General features: G+C 41.5%; 1 protein-coding gene across 3 annotated transcripts; it reads left to right on the plus strand.

The window, feature by feature from the left end:
- Positions 1 to 5,884: 5,884 nt before the first annotated feature.
- LOC133899522 (protein ANTHESIS POMOTING FACTOR 1-like) lies at positions 5,885 to 11,484 on the plus strand. Of its 3 annotated transcripts, none has more exons than XM_062340512.1 (11): positions 5,885 to 6,217; positions 6,313 to 6,503; positions 8,649 to 8,752; positions 9,233 to 9,333; positions 9,401 to 9,467; positions 9,554 to 9,653; positions 10,328 to 10,441; positions 10,508 to 10,645; positions 10,729 to 10,813; positions 10,905 to 10,951; positions 11,040 to 11,484. In XM_062340512.1, the coding sequence occupies exons 2-11, from the start codon at positions 6,414 to 6,416 to the stop codon at positions 11,181 to 11,183; spliced, it is 990 nt and encodes a 329-aa protein (XP_062196496.1). In that variant the 5' UTR covers positions 5,885 to 6,217; positions 6,313 to 6,413; the 3' UTR covers positions 11,184 to 11,484. The 3 variants fall into 3 exon arrangements, with proteins under 3 accessions (XP_062196496.1, XP_062196498.1, XP_062196497.1); XM_062340514.1 differs by lacking the exons at positions 5,885 to 6,217; positions 6,313 to 6,503 and adding exons at positions 6,644 to 7,606; positions 7,742 to 7,906; XM_062340513.1 differs by lacking the exons at positions 5,885 to 6,217; positions 6,313 to 6,503 and adding an exon at positions 6,644 to 7,906.
- The last annotated feature ends 679 nt before the right edge of the window (positions 11,485 to 12,163 follow it).

The following is a 12,163-nucleotide window of genomic DNA, read 5'->3' on the forward strand; positions in this document are numbered from 1 at the left end:
TCTTTTTCTTTTTCAAGATAAACTCTAATCTTGTTTTTAGTATATCATTTTTCAGAGCTCTATCTTTCGAGATATGTTTTATCTTGTTATTGTTTTGTTTTGTATTTTGTTCTTAGTGTATTTTGTTTGTGTGTTTTGTCGGTAATTGTGCGATTAGTCGATAACGCCCCGGATCAATTTGAGAAACATCAAGACAGGAGCAAGAATACACTGAGCAGTAGCAAGGAGAAGGCAAGTGTCCTTGATCATCTGAAACATATGTTTTAAATGTTTTGTTTTACAAATTGCATGCAGTGTCTATCAATATGATGGGTAGTCACCTACGTTAGGATTTTTCCTTATCATCCCTTGGAACTTAGATGGTTTATGGTTAGTGTCTTTGTTGAGTAGATTGCTTAGCCATGATTTTGGGGATACTGGGAAGTGTCATAATCTCGACTAATGAACATATGCTACAATAGTAGTTAATTTGTTAATGGTTTAGTAACATGGAACCTTAGACGTTGAGCAAAGTGGTTTTGATGGTTGTCATGGTTATGATGTTGGTTTAGTGTTTGCTTAAGTAACCTAAGTAATGACTTATTTGTGGAGCGATAACCCAAGAAGTAACGTACCAACTATGAGGCTGATATGGGTAAGACATGATATATTAGTTAGAGTCTATCCAGTGTGTGTTGTGTCAGCACAAAAGGGGGCTTCTAGGTAGGAGTTGAACTCGCGTAAATCCTGATGGTGAAACCTAGTGAGCAGACGTATACTAGATTAGTCTCTGGTTAGTAGGAAAATGTCATTTAGTGATTTCTTGGTGGCACACCACTGGCATGCGTTAAGTGTTTCGCGAACAAGGTAACATAGAATTTACTGACTCGTGGGAAAAGCTGGACAACCTCTGCAGAGTGTAAAACTGTTATAACAGCTGTGCTCACGGTTATGAGAGACTTGGATCCTCACATGATTAGTGGGTTGTGGTTATAGGTTTGGTCATAGTTTTGGTTATAGTACAGGGAGTACTAGAGGGTTGTGGTATGCAAGGTGGGGAGCTTTGTATGCTGGGTGATGGACTATTTGGGTTACATTCACTTAATAATTGTTTAATGTTGTTTGAGTTCAGATATGTTTTCATTACTCGCATTTACACAAATATATCATGTGTTAGCCTATTCTTGATATAAGCCTACATATAATTACTTTCTTACACTTGCTGAGTACTCTATGTGCTCACCCTTGTTATCTCTTACAAAATATATGCTGCTCAATGGAAGACTTTGGAGATTTTCAAGACGATGACCTGGCGTTCTAGGAGCGTGTTTTCCGGTCAGTGCCTGTGGAGTGCTTGGTCGCCGATGCTTTCGTCCCGCTGCCGTCGTTTAGATGCTGTCGTTTAGCTTTTGAAGTTGTTTAGGTGAAGTCTTTATTGTAAGAAGTGAACAATTATAAGTTAAAGTATTGCTTTTGTTACTTCACATATGACGTCCTTATGTGTGTTAAACTTCCTAGGCACACATAAACCGCACTTGGTTTTGTCCGTTAACCGGGTGTGACAACTATCCATACCACCATCACACATTTGTAACTCTACGATCGATACAAATGGATAGAAGTATGCTCATGATCGTGAGCACAACAATTCAAATTATTTTAACACCCTGCAGGGGGTATTCCTTTACCTACATGACTTGAGGACCATACGGCTCACGTGTCTACACTGGTCCATCCAAGGGGGTACTCGTGTCAATCTTTTCTAATAAGACCCAATCATTTGATCATGTGCCGATAGGTGTGGGAGTCATCAAGAACTACTTTCGGAGTAAATTAGATACCCCTACAAACCCACATGCTCACACCATCGACTCGCACGCCAAAAGACCATAGCTACAAAGGTATTCGACTTATCGTTCCATAGACGACATATAGTAGTGCTAAAGCCAACTGCACCGACGGATGGTGCTTAACCGATGCAAAGCGGTCTATGGTGCCCAGGCTCCTCTCCCGAACTACCCTGAGAAACTCCTCTAGGGCAGAAGACACCCCTAACACCGCTCACATCTTGTCTCATCCTCACATCTCATCCCACCATCGACATCATGATCAATATTTGTGAACAATAAGTAAGCTCTAAGCTCGCAAACAATGGTTGCACCATCACTTGACTTCTACCGAGAACCTATGCATTGCTAAGCATTCCGAATAACTTTCAAGTTAGATATCAATAATGTTATCAAGGCTACAAGGATATGGATAATCAAATAAAAAAGGTAGGACAATGCATCGCATAGGTTCTACCCATATAAGCCCGACATCGATTCATTGAACATGCAAACTTACATAAAGCATAGTTTATCAATTTCAGACTCCACAATTAAAATCAAAAGGTACAATATACTTATATGCTTGTCTTGCTACTCTGGGGTTTGTCTGATACTTCCCCCACAATACTCACAAAACCCCAGAAGGTTGGTGCCGCCTTCACTCGCTTGGACCATCGACGCAACACCCTCTAAATGAATCTAAATGCATTGCATAAACAAATGAACGATGGAAAAAACATGCAAATGATGCATGCTTGAAGTATAATAGAGCGTCGTATTTCAAAAACATTTGCAAAGGACCGCTAAGTGATTAGGGTTTCAAAGTTTGAAATCCCGAATAAGATAACCTAAGTATGTCTAGTCTTAATAGGCTAGCGATCAGACCAACATGTAGGTGGCGGTCTGACCAGTGTCCAACAGAGAGTTTTGACCTCTAGTAGTTTGACCGTAGGCATGGTGGCGGTCAAACCACCCACCAACGGTCAGATCGGCCCTAGTGGTGGTCAGACTCCTACATAAGTTTTCATCTCGGATTCTCCGGTCCCAACTGGCGGTCAGATTGGCACTAGTGGCGGTCAGACTGGCACTAGTGGCGGTCAGACTGCAAGACCTTGCCAGTAGCGCCTTTGCGGGATCGCTGGAGAGGACTCTGGTAAAATCTTCAACAATGAAGGGTATCAAAATGCTCTATGAGACTAGTGGATTGTTCCTAAAGTAATTCAGATATCATTCGCCGAGCTAAATTGAAAATACCACATGGATTGGTTTTAGGCTAGGTTGAACTTGGACCTAAACGACACGATGGTCAAATCGTGCTCGAAAAAAAAATGGGGAAACGGTAGGGAATATCTCACATCAGCTTATGGAAACTTTCTATTTGATTGGAATGCTTTGGGGAGGCTCTAATTTGTGGATCAGCTCCCAAAGTGGTGATGAAGCTCGCGGAGGAGGAAACACCCGAGGAATGCTTTTCCGACGAGGAAAAAAAAGAGAGAACTTGGATAAATCCTTTGGGGGAAGCTGGTGGGAGCTCCCACCTCCGATCTCCGGCCTTCAAACGTGACGAACGAACCTCTCTTTCTCTCTCTAGGGTCGAGTGAAGAGAGGAAGAGTGAGAGAAAAGTGAGAGGGAGAGAACAAAAGAAAGTGATCGATCTACTTAACTCGAGCCTTTGTGTGTTGGCGGTCAGACCGAGGGAAATCCACGTGGTAGCCCACGTGGCAGCACACCTGGCGGTCAGATCGCGGGTGACTCCTGTCAGACCGTGAGGGGATTATTTTGCTAAAATTTTTCTAAGTCTCCCCTCATCATCCTCCTTCTATTTTTTTCTTTCTCCAAAGTATTTAGGGATTCTACAAAGTTCTCTAAACCATCCCTAAGGTATTTGAAATATGTTTAACTAGTTTTTGATAGACAAACATGTGTATGCACATGCGATGACAATTATGCATGCATAATTATGTGATTAGAATTTTTGGGATGTGACAAGCTCCAGCCCACAGAGGATGATGGGACCCTCTTACGGTTCCTGTCCTCCTGATGGTTCTTCAACTTGTGCTCGATGGTGAGAGAGGTGCTCACCAACTAATTGAAGTCAACAAACTCGTGAGTGGATAAACGGTCTTGCATCTTAGTGGAGAGACCGTTTACAAAGCGATATTGCTTCTAAGCATCAATACTGATTTCTTTCGACGCATATTGTGCCAATTCGCTGAACACTCGCATATATTCCATGAGTGACTTGCATCCTTTCTCGAGGTCTAGAAATTCCTGCTGCTTGATGTCCATTATCCCCTTAGGGATATGATAATCGCGGAAGGCATGGTGAAACTCCGCCCATGAGATAGTTAGTCCACCACGCGCCGGCCGCGCTTTGGAGCTGATGTGTGGAGAAGAGGGCCTTCTCTTGGTCCTTGCACCGAAGAAGAACGAGCTTTTGCTCGATGGTGCATAGCCAATGGTCAGTGTCGAGAGGATCCTTGGCATGCGTGAAGGTGGGAGGACTAGTACGCAGGAAGTCCAAATAGTCATCACGACGCCTAGCTCCTTCTCCTCCTTGAGGAGCCGTATTGCGCATGAGCGCCTCAAGCAGAGTGGTCTACGCTTGCCGATTCTGCCCGATTTGCATAAGTACATCCTCCATGCTTGGCTGCAGAGGTGGCACGGGATTGTTCTCGTTGGAACTCTTAGTAAGATCATCCGAATTACCGTATATCCTCATCCTGCCATAAATTCCATGACTAGTGATGACAAGATCATGAGAAGGAAGATAAAAAAAGAATTTAGGACGACAAGGAGCAGATAAACAATATAATGTGGTCAGCTCCTTAAAACCCATAATAACTAGTTGCGTGCAAAATGGGAGATAGAAAATAAAGTATGCTCGATCCTTATCTATGCATTTCTTTCTCGAGTGTATCACTCCCCAAACAAACATAAAAATCACAATTATTACCCTTCACGTGAGAAATAAATATTTTTCACGTGAACAGTGCTTGTGCAACTTGCCGCACAAGCGATGATTCATACGTTGATGTCAACGTATTCACTTTCCCATAACCAATTACAATATTCAAGATCATGCTTGGAGGGCTCCCAACACGGCTTGAGCGAGTAAGTGTTTTTTCGAAGGGACGGTAACAGAATTGCTGAGCATATATTAGAAGGAAATAAAAAGAAAGATTTAGTACATCATAGAGGTTCTGAGAGAGAGTAACAACTCATAGTAGACATGAGGGAATACTATTCCTCCTCCATACGAAACGGACACTAAAAAAGGTAGAAAGCGCAAATAAAACGCTTACAAACTTAATTACTAACAACTTAGGTTAGTCTCAAGGGTGTCCATATGCCATTGAATGCATGTCAATACCCCCTTTATCTTATATGCCACCTACATCGCAGCTAAGTATTCTCTTTAGAAAATTCTCCTATTTTGTTCTTTCTAAATATTCCACGAGAAGTACTCTATCAAATTTTTTCCTATGGCAAATTCCAGGCGTGTATTTTTCCACCATGTCCACCATGTTCTGATGGCGTTGTAGTCTTGAAGATCTGGTAGCCTTGTAAATGACATCCAAGCTGTGATATTCATCCAAACTTAATGAGTGAAGTGACAGATTTTGCATAAGTACTTCGACATGTCGTCTTGTGTTACGCAGAGCTTACAAAGTTGATGATGGGGTCAACCTCTTTTTGCAATGTCCGCAATTAGGATTTTGTTTTGGATAAGCACCCATGCAAATAATTTGCATTTCGGCTCGGTTTTCGCTTTCCAAATTGGTTTCATATCAAAATTGTTGTAAGTACATGTAAATTGAATTTGGTAAGCACTCTTGCACGTGTATTCTCCGTGTGCTGTTCATCTCCAAGTGATTGTGTCACTAAAATCAGGGTTTAGGGAATATTCTTTAATTTCTTCCTATAGCCGCACCGGCTCCTCAAGTTCTTGATGAGTGGGTAGTTGTCCTAAGTTTCGAATTCAGTTATAATGGTAAGACTTTTGTGCACCGCCGCATTCTTTCTTTTTAATTTTGCATATAAGATTTTGGTAATGTTTCTAGGTGCCTGACGATCGACCAAATTGGAGTGACAAAAGGATATTTTCCTACATCACTTATAATGACCATGGTGGAAGCATGTAATATGCTCCAATTTACCATGGAGTGTTGTGTTCCCACTTCCGAGCCTTCTCCGACGACGCTAAACCCTCTCCTCTCCCCGATTTCCAAATCCTTTCTTCAGTTCTTCCTCTCCCTCCAAACCTAGAGACTCCCACCGCAGCCAGCCCCTCCTCTCTCGCCGCGGCTTCCTCAGTCCGCCAGAGCGCCGCTCCTCTTCGGTCCAGCGGATCGGGGACCCATCCATCCATCCCGGCGTGGACTGGTTCCTTCTCCCGCTGCTGCTGGTGAGCAATCCTAGCTCTGCTTGGGAGGTGGATTCCCTTGTTCTGAGCGTTGGTTTTTGTTGACGATCCAATCCATCCTTCCGTGGACCTATCAGGTTCTTCTGCGGCGTTTGAGATCGCCCTCAGTTGCCACCCCAATCAACTGAGGTGCGGGTGCGGTTTATCTCCCAGCGATTTTGGGGGTTTGCCCGCCCCCATGGCTGGGGCGAGCCCTCCCACTGTGTCCATGGAGGTCACCGACGAGATGCTCAAGAGCATGGAGGTCGGCCTGGCCTTTCGAGACTACGTAAGCAGCCTCTCAACCTTACTGAAATCGGAAGTAATCCTGTTTGCTTGCGTGCTTGCGCTCAGTACCGCTGTCAGTGAATTAAAACTGGTAAAGTGATGTGCTTAAAATAGCTGTTTGGGTAATTTCGATTATCAAAAGGAGTTGGCTTGCTTCTCTTGCTTATTAATTTTACTTAGATTATTGCAATATATATATAATTTAGTTTAGAACATTGTGAAAATGTAAATGGTTGGGAAGATACATCGAATTGTATGTAGTGCCCAATGGGTTTAACCGTTATTAATCAAATTATTTTGTTCCAATTGCCATGCTATTGCACAATGTGGTGGCCTGGTGGTGTTGGGGATCATGTTCTTGAACAATATATATGCTAGTACACAGGCAGGTGGTTTTGAACTAACTATGAAAAGGCCGTTGGGCAAGAGGAGATATGTCTATCAGTAGCAGGGGGAGATATGTCTATCAGTAGCAGGAATTTGATACCATAATTGTATGGAAAATTAATTCTATGGGCTTTCACAGCAAGGCTACGAACTGCTTTGTGACGGCCAGCGACGATGAATCAATCCGCCTATATGACATTCAAAATGCAGTGTGTGTACAAGCCATTACTCCTTGCCTTTCTTGACGGCCTAGTGACCAGGCAGTGGTGGGGACATATATGGCAGAAGGGGTTGAATGGAACAGAACAGAAGACACCTCATTTCCCCTTCAATCCTCAAATTCTTATCAGGTGTCGCCACCTCACCAGGACAGCACAATTTCAGCAAGGAAATGGTTTCCCTTTGAAAATGAACTAGTGGGCATCGGCATAGCCAACACTTTTAGGGCACGCCAATTTTGGCAACAATCCAAACGTTAGTCGAATTTCTTTGATATTACCAAATTTGCTAAGACTCATAGGGCTCCAAACCAAACAGCCCCCAAGATTCCCATAGCGGCGCAGCCAAGAATAAATGCCGGCCTGTCTATCCCTCCCTCTCTCTTCACGCCTCTCCTCACTCCGCCACTGCCCCGCCCGTCACAGCACTGCTCCTCCCTCGGCCTAGCGGAGTGGAGATCCATCCATCCGGGTGTGTATTGGTTGGTTCCATCTGCTGGTGAGCACCCCTTCCTTTGCTCTGTGGATTCTGTTGTTTTTATGATTAGATTCCCACTCAGTTTGTTGTGGATTCGTGTGCTGCTTCCAATCCGAATCCATCCATCCATGGTTTGATTAGGTTCTTCTTCTTCAGTCCTCAAGGCTGAATCCTTGGTAGCCGATTGATTAAGGTGCGGGTGCAGTTTATTTTCCAAAGATTTGGGGAATCGCCCCCATGACGACTCCACTCATGGTTACCATGGAGGTCACCGACAAGGTGCTCCAGAGCATGAAGGCTGGACTGGTATTCCGAGGCTACGTAAGCCTCTGTTCTTCACCTCAATTCCTCGCTTGTATCGCCTACTGGAATTAAAATTGCTCTTTACTCCGGTGCTCAAAAAGAGTTAAAGAGGTGTTTGGAATAATCAGTGTTAAGTTGATAATTGAGGAGTTGACTTGCTTATGTTTCTTATTGAATGTACTTAGGTTTCTAGAAAACGCATAGAGTTCAATTTTGAATACTGTGAGAATGTGAATACAATGGCTTGGAAGATGCATTGGGTCTTATGTACTGCCAAGTTTAACCATTATTAATGGAGTTATTGTTTGTTGATTGCCACATCAGTCACCATATGCGGTGTCTTGGTGGGATTGGGGTTCATGTTCTTGAGCAGTACAGGCAGTGATCTTGAAATAACTACGAATATATAATAGTGCAAGATGAGATATGTCTAGCAGCAGTCGAATAAAGTGCCCTGGTTGTCATGTGAAGGGTATTAAATTTCACTATGCTTGACACATAATAGTACTGATGTCTCAGACTGTTGCACCTAACTATCAGTCTATCGTAATGGAAATACTCTATTTCAAAAGAAACGTACAAAAAGGTTTCATGATTTGTTATATAACTTCAAATGTTTGTTTTACTTATATTCTTTGATGCATCTTTTTCAGATGTACATATCTCGCTTTACATTAGAATACTGCCCAGTATCCATTGGCATACCTACTCTCTACACTATAGTTATTTGATCTTTTGCTATACCATAATTGTATGGCAGAACGGCAGAATTAGTTCTATGGATTTTCACAGCAAGGCTACGAACTATCTCGTGACAGCCAGCGATGATGAATCAATCCGTCTATACGACATTCAAAATGCAGTGTGAGTGTGAACTATTACTCTTTGTCTTCTGATTTTTTTTTTTTGTTGTTCTAAAGAGTTGGTTCAGTAGTTGTAAAGAGTGCTGGTTCAGTTTACGACATTCTAAAGAGTGTGAACCATAATTGTAAACAGGCTGGCTAGATATTCTTACATTTTAGCCTTAAAAGACGCAATTTCTTAAATTCTTCAGTAGATGTTTTGCGAGTTGGCATGTTCACTGATCTTCTTTAGAATTTACTCATTATTTTCAGTTCCTAACAATAATACTACACTAATACAAATTCTCATGTGTATCTTTATTAGTTTATTTTAGTGCGTAAAACTTCAAACTCCTGTTTGACTTTAGTATTCCACACAGGAAGCTTTATTATATGTCAATGATTCACTACCTTTTTGTAATGACTTTATTTTTGCATTCCATACTATTTTTTTTGTTTGTTTGTGATAATTACTTGATTTGTCACTCATTTACATTTTCAGATGTTTGAAGACTATTAATAGCAAAAAATATGGGGTTGAACTTGTATGCTTCACTGATAACCCAGCTCTTGTCTTATATTCGTCAAAAAATGGCTGGGATGGTAAGTCCTGTTTTATGTTAACTTAAGAATGATTTTAGTCATGTACTGAAAAGAAGTAATAATGCAGAATCCCTGCGTCTACTTTCACTGAATGATAACCGGTTTGTTAGATATTTTAAGGGCCATCTTGACAGGTATGCCACACTTGCGTGCAGTAAAATGCAGTCAATAATTCAGTTGTGCTAATGCCAAAGAAGGAGCTAATGTGCGTCTTGTCCAGGGTTGTGTCTATCTCATTATGCTCTGAGAAAGAAGTTTTTCTCTCTGGTTCACTTGATCGAACCGTTCTCTTATGGGATCTGCGGGCTGACAAAGCACAGGTAAAGCTAATGATACCGTACACAATAATGTGCTATGAGATAAACTCCAGTTTCTGCTTCACCACTTGTTCATGCCAACTTAATAAACTGCAGTTCTATATGAAGAAAGCTGTTTTTTATTCTATTCTCTTATTACTCTCTTTTAAACCAACTTCTTAAATCACATGGAACACAAACTTTAAGGTTGTTGCAACTGAATCATTTAAACCCCTGTAGTTGCCTACTTCCTGTATTTTGTGTTATTTCTGGGATGATGGATATTGGATCCATGACATTCCTGTAAACTTAAAAGAATAAGGTGTCTTGGGCATGGTCATTTTAGTTATCTGAAATCGTTCACATCCACTCCCTCCAATCCAAATATAAGTTGTTTTAGGATTTTTGCTGGTTTAACCTTTTTAAGTTTGACCATCCATATACAAAAATGTATGTTGATTGACAACACAAGACTGATGTTACTAGATATATCATGAAAATTCCTTCATAATATGTAATACTTTTTTTAAATAACATATTTTCATAGAAATTGCTAGTCAAAGTATCACACTTGAGGCTGTGTCGATATCCTAAACAACTTACATTTTGGATGAAGAGGGAGTATTGGGAATCAATCAGCATTACAGTTGAAATATAGAGCGTTGGTGACTAGCGAAATCATCTCTTGGATTTTTCAGGGCTCACTGCGTGTGCAAGGGAGGCCTGCAGTTTCGTATGATGATCAGGGTTTGGTTTTTGGAGTCGCATATGGTGGTCACGTACGGATGTTTGATGCGCGAAAATTTGAAAAGGTAATTGTGATTGAATGTGTTGTTTGGCCTTTGATGTCCAACCTGTCTAACTTCTTACATCCACAGGGGCCTTTTGATATCTTCTCTGTTGGTAATGATGATTCAGAAGCCCATGTCATAAAGTTCAGCAGTGATGGCAGGCGGCTTCTGTTAACCACCAAAGCTGGCCGTGTTCATGTGCTAGATTCATTTCATGGCAACAATGTAAGCATGTAAACTACTTACTGTAATTTATTTGTGTAGCCTAGAAGACTATAAAAATGCTGTTCTTATCACTCTTTTTTCAGATAGCAACATACAATGTTAAGCCAGTGCTAACCAATTCAACACTGGAGGCAACATTTAGCCCTGATGGAAACCATATCATATCTGGTCAGAAACCTTTTCTTTATCGGCTCATCGCCCTTTACAATAATTGCCAATCTCTTTTACTTAGCTATTATTATGTTTTTTTTCCTTGCAGGCTCTGGTGACGGTAGTGTTTATGCCTGGAACGTTAGGAGTGGAAAGGTATGGACGAATATGTTATGTTGATATTGAAATTACTCATATGTTGTGGCTGTTTGATTGATGTATGATATCATGGTTGGACATGCAGGTTGCGCACTGGGGAAGCACAGATAATGAACCGCCACTAGTAAGGTGGGCTCCAGGATCCTTGATGTTCTTGACAGGATCTTCAGAACTGTCCTGCTGGGTTCCAGATCTATCCAAGCTGGGATCCTTTGCCGTTACTAAGTAAATGCAAATGATAAGAGATGATGCCTTGACTGCTATGTGAAGCAAATTTCATCAAGTTGCGCTGTATGACTGGACTCTTAGGCCATCAGCTGCGAATCAGGAACAACAAAACTATAGCCAACTATTTGTTCGAGTAAGTCGTACTCTGTAGATTCGAATGTATCCTTGGGTTCTTGATAACAGTACTTTTGCTCTTGGGTGCACAATCGTAATACATGTTGATCAGATGGATAAAGATGTTAAAAGTGTTCGCTCCATTCTTGTGAGAATTTGGTGCTTTATCTTGTTTTAGTGCTGATATAGCTGATATAACAGTTCGTTGATACATGTTGCAACACTTGGGGGTATATCTTGGAACACAGGCGCCTAGTGCCTAGCGCCTGCTCTGGGGTCTTCGTCCTATATCTTCTGTACACCACTTAACCTCATCGAGGACCATGCGAGTCGCACAGATAGAACGTACCATAATACCATATGTTAGCATAAATTGTGGATGTTAGCTGAAACCGTGGGACTTTATTGCCACCGTCTTGTACTATTGGTTAGGCGCACGACCAGCAAGCTACTTTTAGCCGACTTGTTCAATTGATCAGGGAATCCTTTGCACTGAGCGTTAGGCGGCAACGTATCTGATATCAACAGTAAACATAAAAAAAATCATATATGTTGTTTATATAGCTCCACCAACCACTTCCCCTATCCTAAAGCAGCACTGATGGTCTAAGATGTCGGGAACACGAGTTACCAGAAGCAAATGCGATTTCTCACCCTTGTGATGCAAAATACAAGTCGACCTTGCCCTCATCTAGTGTTGTGGAGTCGATCGTAGTAGTATTATTACTTGTATTGAGCAGGTTATTTGGGTAGCTCATGGTAAGTACTTTATCCATCTTAAAATAGACGTTGTTTTAAAATTGAGTATAAGTATTAAGCTGAATGATAAACGATCATCTTACATTCTTTTAATACTATTTATTGTGT

The sequence above is a fragment of the Phragmites australis genome, chromosome 18 (genome assembly GCF_958298935.1).
Source record: "Phragmites australis chromosome 18, lpPhrAust1.1, whole genome shotgun sequence".
NCBI classification, from domain to species: domain Eukaryota; kingdom Viridiplantae; phylum Streptophyta; class Magnoliopsida; order Poales; family Poaceae; genus Phragmites; species Phragmites australis.